This window comes from Oncorhynchus gorbuscha, unplaced genomic scaffold (assembly GCF_021184085.1).
Source record: "Oncorhynchus gorbuscha isolate QuinsamMale2020 ecotype Even-year unplaced genomic scaffold, OgorEven_v1.0 Un_scaffold_1092, whole genome shotgun sequence".
NCBI lineage: Eukaryota > Metazoa > Chordata > Actinopteri > Salmoniformes > Salmonidae > Oncorhynchus > Oncorhynchus gorbuscha.
In genome coordinates, this window is record NW_025745978.1 from 160,001 (window position 1) to 182,296 (window position 22,296).

General features: G+C 39.5%; 1 protein-coding gene across 1 annotated transcript in view; it reads right to left on the reverse strand.

Moving 5' to 3' along the window:
* LOC124021221 (E3 ubiquitin-protein ligase ZNF598-like) overlaps positions 1-13,062 on the reverse strand; it is a 46,565-nt gene extending 33,503 nt beyond the window's left edge. The window contains 1 exon segment of the mRNA XM_046336566.1: positions 12,879-13,062. Coding sequence (XP_046192522.1) covers positions 12,879-13,049 — 171 coding nt within the window. The 5' untranslated portion in view covers positions 13,050-13,062.
* Positions 13,063-22,296: the final 9,234 nt, after the last annotated feature.

Below are 22,296 nucleotides of genomic sequence, written 5' to 3' on the forward strand. Positions count from 1 at the left end.
ATTAAGTCTATGATTTGATAGAGCAGTCTGACTGAGGGGTGGTAGGCAGCAGTAGGCAGCAGCAGGCTCGTAATTAAGTCTATGATTTGATAGAGCAGTCTGACTGAGGGGTGGTAGGCAGCAGTATTAAGTCTATGATTTGATATTTTATAGAGCAGTGGTAGGTCTATGAAAGTCTCTGATTTGATAGAGCAGTCTGACTGAGGGGTGGTAGGCAGCAGTATTAAGTCTATGATTTGATATTTGATAGAGCAGTGGTAGGTCTATGAAAGTCTATGATTTGATATTTTATAGAGCAGTGGTAGGTCTATGAAAGTCTATGATTTGATAGAGCAGTCTGACTGAGGGGTGGTAGGCAGCAGTAGGCAGCAGCAGGCTCGTAATTAAGTCTATGATTTGATAGAGCAGTCTGACTGAGGGGTGGTAGGCAGCAGTAGGCAGCAGCAGGCTCGTAATTAAGTCTATGATTTGATAGAGCAGTCTGACTGAGGGGTGGTAGGCAGCAGTAGGCAGCAGCAGGCTCGTAATTAAGTCTATGATTTGATAGAGCAGTCTGACTGAGGGGTGGTAGGCAGCAGTAGGCAGCAGCAGGCTCGTAATTAAGTCTATGATTTGATAGAGCAGTCTGACTGAGGGGTGGTAGGCAGCAGTAGGCAGCAGCAGGCTCGTAATTAAGTCTATGATTTGATAGAGCAGTCTGACTGAGGGGTGGTAGGCAGCAGTAGGCAGCAGCAGGCTCGTAATTAAGTCTATGATTTGATAGAGCAGTCTGACTGAGGGGTGGTAGGCAGCAGTAGGCAGCAGCAGGCTCGTCAGCATTCATTCAGACAGCACTTTACTGCGTTTGTCAGCAGCTCTTCGCAATGCTTGAATACAGCGATGTTTATGACTTCTAGCCTGTCAACTCCCGAGATTAGACTGGCAATACTATAGTACCTATAAAACCATCCAATAGATTAGACTGTCAATACTATAGTACCAATAGATTAGGCTGCCAATACTATAGTGCCTATAAAACCATCCAATAGATTAGACTGGCAATACTATAGTACCAATAGATTAGGCTGGCAATACTATAGTACCAATAGATTAGGCTGCCAATACTATAGTACCAATAGATTAGGCTGGCAATACTATAGTGCCTATAAGACCATCCAATAGATTAGGCTGGCAATACTATAGTGCCTATAAGACCATCCAATAGATTAGACTGGCAATACTATAGTGCCTATAAGACCATCCAATAGATTAGACTGGCAATACTATAGTACCTATAAAACCATCCAATACTATAGTACCTATAAAACCATCCAATACTATAGTACCTATAAGACCATCCAATAGATTAGGCTGGCAATACTATAGTGCCTATAAGACCATCCAATAGATTAGGCTGGCAATACTATAGTACCAATAGATTAGGCTGGCAATACTATAGTACCTATAAGACCATCCAATAGATTAGGCTGGCAATACTATAGTGCCTATAAGACCATCCAATAGATTAGGCTGGCAATACTATAGTGCCTATAAGACCATCCAATACTATAGTACCTATAAGACCATCCAATAGATTAGACTGGCAATACTATAGTGCCTATAAGACCATCCAATAGATTAGGCTGGCAATACTATAGTACCAATAGATTAGGCTGGCAATACTATAGTGCCTATAAGACCATCCAATAGATTAGGCTGGCAATACTATAGTGCCTATAAGACCATCCAATAGATTAGGCTGGCAATACTATAGTGCCTATAAGACCATCCAATAGATTAGGCTGGCAATACTATAGTGCCTATAAGACCATCCAATAGATTAGGCTGGCAATACTATAGTGCCTATAAGACCATCCAATAGATTAGACTGTCAATACTATAGTACCTATAAAACCATCCAATACTATAGTACCTATAAAACCATCCAATACTATAGTACCAATAGATTAGGCTGGCAATACTATAGTGCCTATAAAACCATCCAATACTATAGTACCTATAAAACCATCCAATACTATAGTACCAATAGATTAGGCTGGCAATACTATAGTGCCTATAAGACCATCCAATAGATTAGGCTGGCAATACTATAGTGCCTATAAGACCATCCAATAGATTAGGCTGGCAATACTATAGTGCCTATAAGACCATCCAATACTATAGTACCTATAAGACCATCCAATAGATTAGACTGGCAATACTATAGTACCTATAAAACCATCCAATACTATAGTACCTATAAAACCATCCAATACTATAGTACCAATAGATTAGGCTGGCAATACTATAGTGCCTATAAGACCATCCAATACTATAGTACCTATAAGACCATCCAATAGATTAGGCTGGCAATACTATAGTGCCTATAAGACCATCCAATACTATAGTACCAATAGATTAGGCTGGCAATACTATAGTGCCTATAAGACCACCCAATAGATTAGGCTGGCAATACTATAGTGCCTATAAGACCATCCAATATATTAGACTGTCAATACTATAGTACCTATAAAACCATCCAATACTATAGTACCTATAAAACCATCCAATACTATAGTACCAATAGATTAGGCTGGCAATACTATAGTACCAATAGATTAGGCTGTCAATACTATAGTACCTATAAGACCATCCAATAGATTAGACTGGCAATACTATAGTGCCTATAAGACCATCCAATAGATTAGGCTGGCAATACTATAGTGCCTATAAGACCATCCAATACTATAGTGCCTATAAGACCATCCAATAGATTAGGCTGGCAATACTATAGTGCCTATAAAACCATCCAATAGATTAGACTGGCAATACTATAGTACCAATAGATTAGGCTGGCAATACTATAGTACCAATAGATTAGGCTGCCAATACTATAGTACCAATAGATTAGGCTGGCAATACTATAGTGCCTATAAGACCATCCAATAGATTAGGCTGGCAATACTATAGTGCCTATAAGACCATCCAATAGATTAGACTGGCAATACTATAGTACCTATAAAACCATCCAATACTATAGTACCTATAAAACCATCCAATACTATAGTACCTATAAGACCATCCAATAGATTAGGCTGGCAATACTATAGTGCCTATAAGACCATCCAATAGATTAGGCTGGCAATACTATAGTACCAATAGATTAGGCTGGCAATACTATAGTACCTATAAGACCATCCAATAGATTAGGCTGGCAATACTATAGTGCCTATAAGACCATCCAATAGATTAGGCTGGCAATACTATAGTGCCTATAAGACCATCCAATAGATTAGGCTGGCAATACTATAGTGCCTATAAGACCATCCAATAGATTAGGCTGGCAATACTATAGTGCCTATAAGACCATCCAATAGATTAGGCTGGCAATACTATAGTGCCTATAAGACCATCCAATAGATTAGACTGTCAATACTATAGTACCTATAAAACCATCCAATACTATAGTACCTATAAAACCATCCAATACTATAGTACCAATAGATTAGGCTGGCAATACTATAGTGCCTATAAAACCATCCAATACTATAGTACCTATAAAACCATCCAATACTATAGTACCAATAGATTAGGCTGGCAATACTATAGTGCCTATAAGACCATCCAATAGATTAGGCTGGCAATACTATAGTGCCTATAAGACCATCCAATAGATTAGGCTGGCAATACTATAGTGCCTATAAGACCATCCAATACTATAGTACCTATAAGACCATCCAATAGATTAGACTGGCAATACTATAGTACCTATAAAACCATCCAATACTATAGTACCTATAAAACCATCCAATACTATAGTACCAATAGATTAGGCTGGCAATACTATAGTGCCTATAAGACCATCCAATACTATAGTACCTATAAGACCATCCAATAGATTAGGCTGGCAATACTATAGTGCCTATAAGACCATCCAATACTATAGTACCAATAGATTAGGCTGGCAATACTATAGTGCCTATAAGACCATCCAATAGATTAGGCTGGCAATACTATAGTGCCTATAAGACCATCCAATATATTAGACTGTCAATACTATAGTACCTATAAAACCATCCAATACTATAGTACCTATAAAACCATCCAATACTATAGTACCAATAGATTAGGCTGGCAATACTATAGTACCAATAGATTAGGCTGTCAATACTATAGTACCTATAAGACCATCCAATAGATTAGACTGGCAATACTATAGTGCCTATAAGACCATCCAATAGATTAGGCTGGCAATACTATAGTGCCTATAAGACCATCCAATACTATAGTACCTATAAGACCATCCAATAGATTAGGCTGGCAATACTATAGTGCCTATAAGACCATCCAATACTATAGTACCTATAAGACCATCCAATAGATTAGACTGTCAATACTATAGTACCTATAAAACCATCCAATACTATAGTACCTATAAAACCATCCAATACTATAGTACCAATAGATTAGGCTGTCAATACTATAGTACCTATAAGACCATCCAATAGATTAGACTGGCAATACTATAGTACCTATAAGACCATCCAATAGATTAGACTGGCAATACTATAGTACCTATAAGACCATCCAATACTATAGTACCTATAAGACCATCCAATACTATAGTACCTATAAGACCATCCAATACTATAGTACCTATAAGACCATCCAATAGATTAGGCTGGCAATACTATAGTACCTATAAGACCATCCAATAGATTAGGCTGGCAATACTATAGTGCCTATAAGACCATCCAATACTATAGTACCTATAAAACCATCCAATAGATTAGGTTGGCAATACTATAGTACCTATAAGACCATCCAATAGATTAGGCTGGCAATACTATAGTGCCTATAAGACCATCCAATACTATAGTACCAATAGATTAGACTGGCAATACTATAGTACCTATAAGACCATCCAATAGATTAGGCTGGCAATACTATAGTGCCTATAAGACCATCCAATACTATAGTACCAATAGATTAGGCTGGCAATACTATAGTACCAATAGATTAGGCTGGCAATACTATAGTGCCTATAAGACCATCCAATACTATAGTACCTATAAGACCATCCAATAGATTAGACTGTCAATACTATAGTACCTATAAAACCATCCAATACTATAGTACCTATAAAACCATCCAATACTATAGTACCAATAGATTAGGCTGTCAATACTATAGTACCTATAAGACCATCCAATAGATTAGACTGGCAATACTATAGTACCTATAAGACCATCCAATAGATTAGACTGGCAATACTATAGTACCTATAAGACCATCCAATACTATAGTACCTATAAGACCATCCAATACTATAGTACCTATAAGACCATCCAATACTATAGTACCTATAAGACCATCCAATAGATTAGGCTGGCAATACTATAGTACCTATAAGACCATCCAATAGATTAGGCTGGCAATACTATAGTGCCTATAAGACCATCCAATACTATAGTACCTATAAGACCATCCAATAGATTAGGCTGGCAATACTATAGTGCCTATAAGACCATCCAATAGATTAGGCTGGCAATACTATAGTACCTATAAAACCATCCAATACTATAGTACCTATAAAACCATCCAATACTATAGTACCTATAAGACCATCCAATAGATTAGACTGGCAATACTATAGTGCCTATAAAACCATCCAATAGATTAGGCTGGCAATACTATAGTACCTATAAGACCATCCAATAGATTAGGCTGGCAATACTATAGTGCCAATAGATTAGGCTGGCAATACTATAGTACCAATAGATTAGGCTGGCAATACTATAGTACCTATAAGACCATCCAATAGATTAGGCTGGCAATACTATAGTGCCTATAAGACCATCCAATAGATTAGGCTGGCAATACTATAGTGCCTATAAGACCATCCAATACTATAGTACCTATAAGACCATCCAATAGATTAGGCTGGCAATACTATAGTGCCTATAAGACCATCCAATAGATTAGGCTGGCAATACTATAGTGCCTATAAGACCATCCAATAGATTAGGCTGGCAATACTATAGTGCCTATAAGACCATCCAATACTATAGTACCTATAAGACCATCCAATAGATTAGACTGTCAATACTATAGTACCTATAAAACCATCCAATACTATAGTACCTATAAAACCATCCAATACTATAGTACCAATAGATTAGGCTGGCAATACTATAGTACCTATAAGACCATCCAATAGATTAGACTGGCAATACTATAGTACCTATAAGACCATCCAATAGATTAGGCTGGCAATACTATAGTGCCTATAAGACCATCCAATACTATAGTACCAATAGATTAGGCTGGCAATACTATAGTGCCTATAAGACCATCCAATAGATTAGGCTGGCAATACTATAGTGCCTATAAGACCATCCAATATATTAGACTGTCAATACTATAGTACCTATAAAACCATCCAATACTATAGTACCTATAAAACCATCCAATACTATAGTACCAATAGATTAGGCTGGCAATACTATAGTACCAATAGATTAGGCTGTCAATACTATAGTACCTATAAGACCATCCAATAGATTAGACTGGCAATACTATAGTGCCTATAAGACCATCCAATACTATAGTACCTATAAGACCATCCAATAGATTAGGCTGGCAATACTATAGTACCTATAAGACCATCCAATAGATTAGGCTGGCAATACTATAGTGCCTATAAGACCATCCAATAGATTAGGCTGTCAATACTATAGTACCTATAAGACCATCCAATAGATTAGACTGGCAATACTATAGTGCCTATAAGACCATCCAATAGATTAGGCTGGCAATACTATAGTACCTATAAGACCATCCAATACTATAGTACCTATAAGACCATCCAATAGATTAGGCTGGCAATACTATAGTGCCTATAAGACCATCCAATAGATTAGGCTGGCAATACTATAGTGCCTATAAGACCATCCAATACTATAGTACCTATAAGACCATCCAATAGATTAGGCTGGCAATACTATAGTGCCTATAAGACCATCCAATATATTAGACTGTCAATACTATAGTACCTATAAGACCATCCAATAGATTAGACTGGCAATACTATAGTGCCTATAAGACCATCCAATAGATTAGACTGTCAATACTATAGTGCCAATAGATTAGGCTGTCAATACTATAGTACCTATAAGACCATCCAATAGATTAGACTGGCAATACTATAGTGCCTATAAGACCATCCAATAGATTAGGCTGGCAATACTATAGTGCCTATAAGACCATCCAATATATTAGACTGTCAATACTATAGTACCTATAAAACCATCCAATACTATAGTGCCTATAAGACCATCCAATAGATTAGGCTGGCAATACTATAGTACCTATAAGACCATCCAATAGATTAGGCTGGCAATACTATAGTACCTATAAGACCATCCAATATATTAGACTGTCAATACTATAGTACCTATAAAACCATCCAATACTATAGTACCTATAAAACCATCCAATACTATAGTACCTATAAGACCATCCAATAGATTAGACTGGCAATACTATAGTGCCTATAGATTAGGCTGGCAATACTATAGTACCTATAAAACCATCCAATACTATAGTACCTATAAGACCATCCAATAGATTAGACTGTCAATACTATAGTACCAATAGATTAGGCTGCCAATACTATAGTACCAATAGATTAGGCTGGCAATACTATAGTGCCTATAAGACCATCCAATAGATTAGGCTGGCAATACTATAGTGCCTATAAAACCATCCAATAGATTAGACTGGCAATACTATAGTACCAATAGATTAGGCTGGCAATACTATAGTACCAATAGATTAGGCTGCCAATACTATAGTACCAATAGATTAGGCTGGCAATACTATAGTGCCTATAAGACCATCCAATAGATTAGGCTGGCAATACTATAGTGCCTATAAGACCATCCAATAGATTAGACTGGCAATACTATAGTGCCTATAAAACCATCCAATAGATTAGGCTGGCAATACTATAGTACCTATAAGACCATCCAATAGATTAGGCTGGCAATACTATAGTGCCAATAGATTAGGCTGGCAATACTATAGTGCCTATAAGACCATCCAATAGATTAGGCTGGCAATACTATAGTACCTATAAGACCATCCAATAGATTAGGCTGGCAATACTATAGTACCAATAAGACCATCCAATAGATTAGACTGGCAATACTATAGTGCCTATAGATTAGGCTGGCAATACTATAGTACCAATAGATTAGGCTGGCAATACTATAGTACCAATAGATTAGGCTGGCAATACTATAGTACCTATAAGACCATCCAATAGATTAGGCTGGCAATACTATAGTGCCTATAAGACCATCCAATAGATTAGACTGGCAATACTATAGTGCCTATAGATTAGGCTGGCAATACTATAGTACCAATAGATTAGGCTGGCAATACTATAGTACCTATAAGACCATCCAATAGATTAGACTGGCAATACTATAGTGCCTATAAGACCATCCAATAGATTAGACTGGCAATACTATAGTGCCTATAGATTAGGCTGGCAATACTATAGTACCAATAGATTAGGCTGGCAATACTATAGTACCAATAGATTAGGCTGGCAATACTATAGTACCTATAAGACCATCCAATAGATTAGGCTGGCAATACTATAGTGCCTATAAGACCATCCAATACTATAGTGCCTATAAGACCATCCAATAGATTAGGCTGGCAATACTATAGTACCAATAAGACCATCCAATACTATAGTACCTATAAGACCATCCAATACTATAGTGCCTATAAGACCATCCAATACTATAGTGCCTATAAGACCATCCAATAGATTAGGCTGGCAATACTATAGTACCAATAGATTAGGCTGGAATACTATAGTACCAATAGATTAGGCTGGCAATACTATAGTACCTATAAGACCATCCAATACTAGTGCCTATAAGACCATCCAATACTATAGTGCCTATAAGACCATCCAATAGATTAGGCTGGCAATACTATAGTACCAATAGATTAGGCTGGCAATACTATAGTACCAATAGATTAGGCTGGCAATACTATAGTACCAATAGATTAGGCTGGCAATACTATAGTACCAATAGATTAGGCTGGCAATACTATAGTGCCTATAAGACCATCCAATACTATAGTACCTATAAAACCATCCAATACTATAGTACCTATAAAACCATCCAATACTAGTGCCTATAAGACCATCCAATACTATAGTGCCTATAAGACCATCCAATAGATTAGGCTGGCAATACTATAGTACCAATAGATTAGGCTGGCAATACTATAGTACCAATAGATTAGGCTGGCAATACTATAGTACCAATAGATTAGGCTGGCAATACTATAGTACCAATAGATTAGGCTGGCAATACTATAGTGCCTATAAGACCATCCAATACTATAGTACCTATAAAACCATCCAATACTATAGTGCCTATAAGACCATCCAATACTATAGTACCTATAAAACCATCCAATACTATAGTGCCTATAAGAACATCCAATACTATAGTACCTATAAGACCATCCAATACTATAGTACCTATAAGACCATCCAATAGATTAGGCTGGCAATACTATAGTGCCTATAAGACCATCCAATAGATTAGACTGTCAATACTATAGTGCCTATAAGACCATCCAATACTATAGTGCCTATAAGACCATCCAATAGATTAGGCTGGCAATACTATAGTGCCTATAAGACCATCCAATAGATTAGGCTGGCAATACTATAGTGCCTATAAGACCATCCAATACTATAGTGCCTATAAGACCATCCAATACTATAGTACCTATAAGACCATCCAATACTATAGTGCCTATAAGACCATCCAATACTATAGTGCCTATAAGACCATCCAATACTATAGTGCCTATAAGACCATCCAATACTATAGTGCCTATAAGACCATCCAATACTATAGTGCCTATAAGACCATCCAATACTATAGTACCTATAAGACCATCCAATACTATAGTACCTATAAGACCATCCAATACTATAGTGCCAATAAGACCATCCAATACTATAGTGCCTATAAGACCATCCAATAGATTAGGCTGGCAATACTATAGTACCTATAAGACCATCCAATACTATAGTACCTATAAGACCATCCAATACTATAGTACCTATAAGACCATCCAATACTATAGTACCTATAAGACCATCCAATACTATAGTACCTATAAGACCATCCAATACTATAGTACCTATAAAACCATCCAATACTATAGTGCCTATAAGACCATCCAATAGATTAGGCTGGCAATACTATAGTACCTATAAGACCATCCAATAGATTAGGTTGGCAATACTATAGTGCCTATAAGACCATCCAATAGATTAGGCTGGCAATACTATAGTACCTATAGATTAGGCTGTCAATACTATAGTACCAATAGATTAGGCTGGCAATACTATAGTGCCTATAAGACCATCCAATACTATAGTACCTATAGATTAGGCTGTCAATACTATAGTACCAATAGATTAGGCTGGCAATACTATAGTGCCTATAAAACCATCCAATACTATAGTACCTATAAGACCATCCAATACTATAGTACCTGTAAGACCATCCAATACTATAGTACCTATAAGACCATCCAATACTATAGTGCCTATTAGACCATCCAATACTATAGTACCTATAAGACCATCCAATACTATAGTACCTATAAGACCATCCAATAGATTAGGTTGGCAATACTATAGTGCCTATAAGACCATCCAATACTATAGTACCTATAAGACCATCCAATAGATTAGGTTGGCAATACTATAGTGCCTATAAGACCATCCAATAGATTAGGTTGGCAATACTATAGTGCCTATAAGACCATCCAATACTATAGTACCTATAAGACCATCCAATACTATAGTGCCTATAAGACCATCCAATACTATAGTACCTATAAAACCATCCAATACTATAGTACCTATAAGACCATCCAATACTATAGTACCTATAAGACCATCCAATACTATAGTACCTATAAGACCATCCAATAGATTAGGCTGGCAATACTATAGTACCTATAAGACCATCCAATAGATTAGGCTGGCAATACTATAGTGCCTATAAGACCATCCAATACTATAGTACCTATAAGACCATCCAATACTATAGTACCTATAAGACCATCCAATAGATTAGGCTGGCAATACTATAGTGCCTATAAGACCATCCAATACTATAGTACCTATAAGACCATCCAATACTATAGTGCCTATAAGACCATCCAATAGATTAGACTGTCAATACTATAGTACCTATAAGACCATCCAATACTATAGTGCCAATAAGACCATCCAATAGATTAGGCTGGCAATACTATAGTACCTATAAGACCATCCAGTAGTCAAAGGTATATGAAATACAAATGGTATAGAGAGAAATAGTCATTTCATTCTTATAATAACTACAACCTAAAACTCAGCCTAAGATCACCATGCGTAATGCCAAGCGTCAGCCGGAGTGGTGTAAAGCTTGTCGCCATTGGACTGTTATAGTGGAAACTGTTATAGCAGCAAAGGGGGGGGGGGGGCAACTCCATATTAAAGACCATGATTTTTGAATGAGATGTTGGATGAACAGGTGTCCACATACTTTTGGTCATGTAGTGTCCTTCACAATGTAAACAGGGCATAATGCCTGCATCATGCCACAGAACTAGGAAACTTGGAAATGACCGAGTTGCTAAACGAGACAAACATAGAATCACATGGCTGATCTTTCTGAACACTGATCACCTCAGAACAAAGTCCACTACGAATACAAAGATCTCAATGTCTTTGCAATTGATGTGAAGTATAAAAAGCTATTAAATTTTTTTTTTTAAATGAGATGAATGCATTCAAATTTAAACATTAGGCTATAGGCTCATTTCAAGTATATTGAAATTACATTTCACGTTCAATTAATTGACTTCTATTTTCCTTTCCTACTTGTACTTTTCACAAAATCTGTAATTTGTCAAAAAAATATCATGTGTAGCCTAACATGCGAGCAATGACGTGCCAAATCTGTGATTTAGTGCATTTTTATTGAGAAAGCATTAGGCCTAATATCTGTCTAGGAGCCGATCCGTCGTCTGCATTGTGAAATAATGACCATGTTAATAAGGTCATATTTGAATGGAGAAAACTTCTCCTAAGAGCAGTGATCTCTTTCTTCCGATCCATCAGACCGCTGTCTCTCTACGTGGTGTTTTGGGGAAACGCATGTAACATCATCGGCCGTTGTAGGAAAGATGGATAAGATAGTTAAAACAACCAAAATGCCATCGCTGTCGGGAAACCGGGCCCTGGTCAATATAATGGATCCTCTGTGGCTAGGTCCATGGTACGGGGAGGGGAGACAGTCCCGTCCCCGGTAGTAAATTAAAAACCATTACATAACCACCACCCTTCATGAAGCCTGACAGCTCTCTCTCATAAGACAACCGTACATGGCCTCATAGCATCGATTACATACTTATTAGTTACCTACATAAATACAACAACTATTTACCTGGTGACAATAACACCAAAATATGTGTTATAACTCACCTCTTTGTTCTATTTGTGACAACACTCAAGCTTAACGTTAGTCATTACGTTTCTTAGGTCATTTAACTGTGTGTGTGTGGAGGGGTTAGCTCGTGCCTGCCTATTACCACTTACAAACTACAAATATATGGTTGACTTTTTGACGAATAACTATCTAAGTAAGTAAATAAAACCCCTCCGACCCAACTGAAGGAGTTGGATAAGAGTCCGTGAGAGATGATTAGAAACGTAGCTGAGCAGATATACCACGGCCTACAGTGTTCCCAGCGCATCCCCGCTGTAGAGTAGTCGGCCCGGTAGTCGGTGTTACCTTGTCGAGCTGCTCCCGGCACACGGCGCAGTACTTCTGGTCGCACAGCACCCTCATTTTGGTCGAGCAGCGGTAACACACCGGGTGGTCGCATTTCCCCAGGGCGAAGATGTCGAGCTCCTGACAACACAGAACACAGTTCCGCTCGTAGTTGTTAGATGTTGATTCCATGGTGGCTATTTGGGTTTTTTGTTTTTGTTAAAGGAGTTAAAACCCGGAGTTATATTTGGTTTTCCGGTCTGAATCGCAGACGTCAGGAAGTAGCTGGGTGGTTTAACAGCGGCTGTTAGTTCAATAGAAGGAGGTATCGTCTGTTTGTGTAATGACACGGAAGTCCTAAAGCCACTCGCCAATAGAGATTTACTGGTGTATAAACCATACGGATAGACTGTGGTAGCTGTGCTTCTCCTATCCCCTCGCCAATAGAGATTTACTGGTGTATAAACCATACGCATAGACTGTTCAATGGTAGCTGTGCTTCTCCTATCTCCTCGCCAATAGAGATTTACTGGTGTATAAACCATACGCATAGACTGTTCAATGGTAGCTGTGCTTCTCCTATCCCCTCGCCAATAGAGATTTACTGGTGTATAAACCACAAGGATAGACTGTGGTAGCTGTGCTCCTATCCCTCTACGATGCAGAGATTTACTGGTGTATAAACCACAAGGATAGACTGTGGTAGCTGTGCTTCTCCTATCCCTCTACGATGCAGAGATTTACTGGTGTATAAACCATACGGATAGACTGTGGTAGCTGTGCTTCTCCTATCCCCTCGCCAATGCAGAGATTTACTGGTGTATAAAGGGTAGGTAACTGTAGCTCAGTTGGTAGAGCATGGCGCTTGTAACGCCAGGGTAGTGAGTTCGATCCCCGGGACCACCCATATGTAGAATGTATGCACACATGACTGTAAGTGGCTTTGGATAAAAGCGTCCGCTAAATGGCATATATTATATATTATTATTATTATTATATTATAAGGATAGACTGTTCAATGGTAGCTGTGCCTCTCCTATCCCCTCGCCAATAGAGATTTACTGGTGTATAAACCACAAGGATAGACTGTGGTAGCTGTGCTTCTCCTATCCCTCTACGATGCAGAGATTTACTGGTGTATAAACCATAAGGATAGACTGTGGTAGCTGTGCTTCTCCTATCCCTCTACGATGCAGAGATTTACTGGTGTATAAACCATAAGGATAGACTGTGGTAGCTGTGCTTCTCCTATCCCTCTACGATGCAGAGATTTACTGGTGTATAAACCATAAGGATAGACTGTGGTAGCTGTGCTCCTATCCCTCTACGATGCAGAGATTTACTGGTGTATAAACCATAAGGATAGACTGTGGTAGCTGTGCTTCTCCTATCCCTCTACGATGCAGAGATTTACTGGTGTATAAACCATACGGATAGACTGTGGTAGCTGTGCTTCTCCTATCCCCTCGCCAATAGAGATTTACTGGTGTATAAACCATAAGGATAGACTGTGGTAGCTGTGCTTCTCCTATCCCTCTACGATGCAGAGATTTACTGGTGTATAAACCATAAGGATAGACTGTGGTAGCTGTGCTTCTCCTATCCCCTCGCCAATAGAGATTTACTGGTGTATAAACCATAAGGATAGACTGTGGTAGCTGTGCTTCTCCTATCCCTCTACGATGCAGAGATTTACTGGTGTATAAACCATAAGGATAGACTGTGGTAGCTGTGCTCCTATCCCTCTACGATGCAGAGATTTACTGGTGTATAAACCATAAGGATAGACTGTGGTAGCTGTGCTTCTCCTATCCCTCTACGATGCAGAGATTTACTGGTGTATAAACCATAAGGATAGACTGTGGTAGCTGTGCTCCTATCCCTCTACGATGCAGAGATTTACTGGTGTATAAACCATAAGGATAGACTGTGGTAGCTGTGCTTCTCCTATCCCTCTACGATGCAGAGATTTACTGGTGTATAAACCATAAGGATAGACTGTGGTAGCTGTGCTTCTCCTATCCCTCTACGATGCATTGGGGTTCATTACACATGCGGGTCCTCTGCCATCTCCACGTGCCTGTCTCAGTGACCCAGAACATGTCAGATGATTATTTATGTCCAGCCGACACGCATTACATATAGTATGTATTTATTTGTGGGTGTCCATCCATAATATGTATATATTATGAAGACGTGTGAGAGTTTGGTGAGAGTTTTCCGGCTGTTCAGGCACACATTACCCTACAGGCACAGCGCGGACCCGAAGCCCCTTCGTCGGTGATTGGTCAACGGTGGGGATTCTTCAATAAAGTCGGTCATTCAACGAGATACGACTTGTTTCCATGCAAATGTTTTATTTAAAAATACTTTACCAAATATCTTAGTTCAATGTAAAATTGCACAACTAGGAACTCTAAAAGGAAAAAAATGTCAAAATAAACGTCAGATTTCTTGGAGTTATTTTGGCTACGGCCTCTCAAAATGGACAAACAGTACTATTGGCGTTTTATTCTCGTTTTTTAAAAATCAAATCAAATGTTATTTGTCACATACACGTGTTTAGCAGATGTTATTGCGGGTGTAGCTTGTGTTTCTAGCTCTAACAGTGCTGTAATATCTAACAGTAATATTTATCCATTTCACAACAATACACACAAATCTAAAGTCAAGGAACTGCCTGTAAGAAGGAGATGCCTTTAGCTAATGGAGATGCCTTTAGATTAATGGAGATGAGATGCCTTTAGATTAATGGAGATGAGATGCCTTTAGATTAATGGAGATGAGATGCCTTTAGCTAATGGAGATGCCTTTAGATTAATGGAGATGAGATGCCTTTAGCTAATGGAGATGCCTTTAGATTAATGGAGATGAGATGCCTTTAGCTAATGGAGATGCCTTTAGATTAATGGAGATGAGATGCCTTTAGATTAATGGAGATGAGATGCCTTTAGATTAATGGAGATGAGATGCCTTTAGCTAATGGAGATGCCTTTAGCTAATGGAGATGCCTTTAGCTAATGGAGAGGCCTTTAGCTAACATGTAAAGGAGAGGCCTTTAGCTAATGGAGATGAGATGCCTTTAGATTAATGGAGATGAGATGCCTTTAGATTAATGGAGATGAGATGCCTTTAGCTAATGGAGATGCCTTTAGCTAATGGAGATGCCTTTAGCTAATGGAGAGGCCTTTAGCTAATGGAGAGGCCTTTAGCTAACATGTAAAGGAGAGGCCTTTAGCTAACATGTAAAGGAGATGCCTTTAGCTAACATGTAAAGGAGATGCCTTTAGCTAATGGAGATGCCTTTAGCTAATGGAGATGCCTTTAGCTAACATGTAAAGGAGAGGCCTTTAGCTAATGGAGATGCCTTTAGCTAATGGAGATGCCTTTAGCTAACATGTAAAGGAGATGCCTTTAGCTAATGGAGAGGCCTTTAGCTAACATGTAAAGGAGAGGCCTTTAGCTAATGGAGATGCCTTTAGCTAATGGAGAGGCCTTTAGCTAATGGAGATGCCTTTAGCTAACATGTAAAGGAGAGGCCTTTAGCTAATGGAGATGCCTTTAGCTAACATGTAAAGGAGAGGCCTTTAGCTAATGGAGATGCCTTTAGCTAATGTAGAGGACTGCTAATTCTTATATAGGTGACATTACTGCTATTGCATTGTTATAACTGAGACAACACATAACAACATATTTTCATAGTAAAACAGGTTGGGCCCCATACAGGATACTCCTAGCCACAGGTGCTGGCCGGGAGTTCGGCCATAACTCCTCTGAAGATAGGGACGCACACACACATTACACACTGACTCCTCTGAAGACAGGGACGCACACACATTACACACTGACTCCTCTGAAGACAGGGACGACGCACATACAATACACACTAACTGCCGAGGACACACAGATAAGACATACACCCACACATTGGGAAGAAGAGACACAGCCTTGACTTGCAGACAAACTAGCACACACACATAATCTCCCTCCCAGCCGAACATTGTGTGACTGAAGATAGCGCACACACCAGATCCCCTTTTCAGCTGAACATGGCGTGACGACCAAGAACAGGCATGGCAGGATTCTACGATGAATGACAGACAACAGAGCCAATGCCGGACGACTACACCCCAGCCTGATCCAATCCGAAGATCCGATCTCCTAGAAATCAACCTACTTTCTGTTGTGTATATGAAGCTTGTACTCACTGTTAGCAAGGTGCCTTTTTCTGCTAGTCTCTGATGAGCTAACAGAGGAGCCAGTATATACGCTGTACCAGATATCTTCTCTCTGAATAAACCTGTCGCTTGTCATACAATCTACCACCTTGTCTGAATCGATCCTTAACCGGCTCATCCTTCTACATATCCTTTTATCAACAGAACTTGGTAGCAGAGGATGGTTTAATAACGGTCCGTCGATGTGAGTTGATTTGGGTGTGAGAAGGAGAGTGACGGAAGGACGGTTGTAGGAAGACGGGTGAAGGAATTCGGGGGAGGACAACAATTCTGCTCAACTCGGTAAACTGATCACAAGGCGCACCACAAACAAGGTAAGCAAAACCTGTTAAATCAAACTTTGCATATTGTCGTATAGTCTATCCAAATTTTGATCAGTATTACCGAGTAAGTATGAATTCTTGTGTAAATTTATAATTTGCTGACAAGTTGAAAGTACAGTGAAGTGAACATATGTGGTACAAACCGGCGACGGCCGGGTGATTAAATCATTGATGAGATATCAGTAAGTGGATAGCTAATTACTATTCATTAAATCTGGCGCCGAGGGGATAAATTGTAATTTTGTCCCGTGACCCCGTCAGCGCAGTCTGATAGCTTTCAATGATGAGATATCACTTTTGAGGCCTGTGGTTCCGATAGGGGTTAGGAATAGAGATCAGTAGGGGATAGCTAATTACTATTCATTAAACCTGGCGCCGAGGGGGACAAATTGTAATTTTGTCCTGTGGCCCGGTCAAGGCCAGACTGATAAGAGATTCACTGATAGAGGTCGGACATGTGTATTCATTCTGATAGGGGTTAGCTCGATATGGATCAGGAATAGAGATCAGTAGGGGATAGCTAACTACTATTCATTAAACCTGGCGCCGAGGGGGACAAATTGTAATTTTGTCCTGTGGCCCGGTCTAGGCCAGTCTGATGAGAGATTCTCTGATAAGGATCAGCTTTCAGGGGTCAGAGATATAACGTGTTGTTATGATAAGGATCAGCACGGTAGAGATTAGGGAAAAAAATCAGTAAGGGGATAGTTAATTACTATTCATTAAACCTGGCGCCGAGAGGGGAAAAGATTGGCAACTTTGTCCCGCGACTCGGTCGAAGACCAGTCTGATAAGTAGTCCAAAAGATAAGCTGATAATGGTCAGAGAAAACGTGTATTTGTAACTGTTCATATTAAAATGTAATGTGGTTGTAATCGTTTCCATTAAGATTGTTGATGGTTCGAGCAGAGAGAGAGACGGAGAGAGAGAGAATTCAAGAAGGGTTATTTGATAAATCTGTGTAAAATGTATAATCAGGAACAAAATGACTGATGTATAATTGAAATAAGATCTGAATATAATATTTAATATTGTGACTATATAGTCGAATAGATCCCTTGGTTGCGCGCTCCACGAAAGCTATACCAACCCAATCGTTTTTCTCGAACTGAATATTCAAGGAAAAGCTCTGAGATAAGGCAGAGTGTGAGCAATAGTGTCTCCTCGAATACATCGTTGTTATTAACTAACGACGGGCTAAGCATATTCTAATTATATTCAAGTAGTCTGGTAAAATTCCGATTAAGTTACGATTATGGTAAAAAGATATCGCTGGACATTGGAGTTATACAAATTTAGTTTTGTGAGACACCTGTTTGATGTAAGTTACTAAATTTAAACTATTATGATGTGTGAGATTGGAAAATAGTTGAGAAAGTAATATCTCCATTGGCAACTGCAATTTTATTATTGATCAACCATACTTAATGGTGCATTGTGTATGGGATGTACTAGTATGCCTGGTTGGTAGGTGGTAACAGAGATCACTTACCACGTGTATGAATGATGGGTAACGGGTGGCCACCAAAGCTTGAATGGATAGTCTGGGACTACATGTATGAGTGGTGAGTAACGAGTGATCACCAAAGTGCGAATAGAAAGTTATATGATGCGAACGTGATGTATTAGGCAGGGCCAAGTGTGAATGACGGATATTTAAATTGATTACTCGGACTTGAGACCGATTTAGCCGTAGGGAAAGGGTATCACTTGGGTTTCAGTAAAGGCATGGGTTGTTGGCAGTATTGTAGTGTACATGGAATGTCGTTGGAAATGGAAAAGGTGTAGAGAACGCTGAAGTCCACTCTAGATTTAAATAAAGGCAGAGAGGGCAAGGAGTGGAGGAGACTGGGTGAGAAGCTGTACAGAGTATGGACAGAAGGTGGGGCTATTGCATCTCCTACTGGTCTGCTTGCTGGGGAGAATGAGGTTTTGTGTGTGTATGGTGTAAATTGAAGTTTACTGGCGTAAATGAAGATTTGTGAGACTCAAATCGTGTGCATGAAATACGTTTGATATTCAGTCGGGGACTAATATCGGTATGAATGAGGTCGGGGATTTTTATGATAAGAATGTTGAAAAGGTTGCAGGCTTGCTGATGAGAGTAATATCATAGAATATTGAGGGGGTGTGCATGACTGTTGGAAAAGGTGTTAAACTCTATTAACGTAAAATTCTGTGTGTAGAGTTATATTATGAGGTTTGAACTATACTAATATTGTGGAATTACATAATCAACATCTGAACATACTTACGATAAACATTAATTGAGCCACTGAGTAATAGATAAGATATACACTAGGTACGGGGCGACGGGTGTGGTCGATGTAAGACGGGAGTGGTGTTCTAACCAAGTGCTGAGAAATAAGGTAGAATTATTTTGTTCTTTTAATTAGTTTACACAAGTTCTTCCCGGTTATTGATTTTGGTTTGATTGTTCAGATAAAACCACTGAAATTAAACAGGAGGTTAAGGTAGACTAACATTAGAATCTGTATTCATTATGGGGAACAATGAAAGGCCCGCAGAGGGGATTGCAGGCTGAGGTTTTTATGTTAAAGGGACAGTGCACATTTAACACAGTTGTGTGTGTGTCTAATGGCTGGGGATTTAAGAAGTATTTTTGGGGAGACAATTTGGAGAAACACGAATAAAACATGAAACACAGAGACAAATTATTTGAGTTTGAGGGGATTATCATAATTATTAGGTTTTGTTTTTGTAGTAAATGTTTGGGTTAAGGGGATTTTCACGTTCCCAGAGACATGGTATTTTACAGATAGGGGAAAAGGCAGACGGAGGGGCCCTCCCCCGACTGCAGAGACCTTGAAAGTTGGAGAGAAGAGAGGAGAGGTTTTTGGAAAGGGGGGGGCCAGGACAGGCAAAGATAGCAATTGCTGAGTGGAGACAGGGGAGAGAGTTGGACATGTAGAAAATGTAGGGGGCGCTCCTTCATGATGATGTCAGAACATAAGGATACTATACTAATCTTACCTAAGTCATTATTTAGAGTAGGTAATGTTGATACCTGGGCAAAGCCAAGTATCAAAAGGGGGATGGGTAAATTGTGGTCTAGGATAGGATGGGGACTATTGGATAAGAAACTAATAATAAAAAATAAAATAAAAAGTAAGCTAACAATTGGGCATAGAAGTTAAAGATATAATCAGATAAAACATATGAGAAATTGTTTGTTAACCAAGCCTGTATGTCCAGGATTTTATGCATTACAGGTGAACTACAGGTGAAGTCACTCAATCCAGTCCCAGAGGCTTGGGGACCATAGAAGACCCCTGGTGACAGCTAGCTGAAAGAGCTACCCAGATTCATATCGCACGGCGGAAGGGTAAGACACTTTTTCACTGTCGGACAATAAACAGAGTTCGGGAGAAGAACTGGAATTAACAGAATTCCGGGGGCTAACTCCCGAATGAAGTAACCCTACCTGTCCTATCACCCCTGTTTTTGTCCATAGGAGTGAGGATGTGTCTGGCTCTGGCTAAGTGATGTGTATTTTGTTCCAAAATGAACATAAGAGATCCCTAGATCTGGGTAGACAGGAAGTTAGAGTAGAGATTACATGATAACCGACTTCGGGGGGGATCCCACAAGGGTGGATAGGTTTTCCATGATATGGGGGAAACCTGGGAGCAATGTTGAACTTTGTAAAGGTGATGAAATCCTACTAACCATCAAAACTATTAAGCTCTCTGTTGCAGGCACTCACACCCTCGGACTACAAAAGACGAGGACAGACATGATGGGTGTGTTTTCTATTAAGGTACTGCCAAGACCAGAGGTAACCGGACACACTCCTCTACCACCACTGTGTTAAAAATACCATTCAGGTAATTAATGTTAGAGACTATTCGGCTATTGATCAATTAGGAACTGGGACTGGTTTTGATTATGGGAGATTGCCTGAAGCTGATTGCAGTAGTAACATAACCATTAATTCCACTTGGCCAGTTACAGGCCTAAACCAAACTAGTGGTCTGGCTGATGTGAGGTGGATGTGTGGAGCCAAAAAGAGTGCTGAGACCCATTCTTAGAGGAGAATGGCAAGGTACGTGTGGTCTGACCAGTTTGAGAATTCCACTGACCATTGTTGATGTTGCTGCTGAGTTCTGTATCCAGGGGACCTGAAAACATTCCATCCCATGGGAGACATAGATGTAGTGCTCCATGGACAGAGGATGTAGTTGACATACACTAACCTGTTGGGAGTGCCAGTGGGGGTTCCTCATGAGTTTCAGGCCTTGGGTAGGAATGATGGACTCTGGCACTTACTACCTATTATGGGTCCAGCCATGGTGGATGCTAGACAGACTGCTTGGATTAATTATATCTACTATAATCAACAGCGTTTGGTGAATTACTCCCGTGATGCACTCACTGGTATGTCTGAACAGCTTGAGGCCACATTTGGGGTTTCCAGACAGAATAGACTTGCCTTGGATAGGCTTCTTGCCAGTCAGGGGGACGTCTGCAAGATGTTCGGTAAACAATGTTGCACGTATATTCCTAATAATACCAGTCCAGATGGTGGTATATCTAAGGCGGGCTTGATACACCATCTGCTAAGATGAGGTCCACGGAGGGGGTGGAGGAGTCTGTTCTCTTGGCCTGGTTTGGGAAGTACACTGGTATGATGGTTACTGGATTTCTGACCCTAATTCTTGTATTATTTGTTATTGATGTGATGTGCTGCTTGCATCATACCGTGTTTTAAGAAATATGTTACAGATATGGTGAACGCTTCAGGCATGTTGCCTTTGCTTGATGCTCCAGTTGGAGATGCCGATACGGAAGCATGCTTTCAGGGGAGGATGGGACTGACTGAGGATGACCGATGGTATGCTGGGTGAGGTAGTAGAA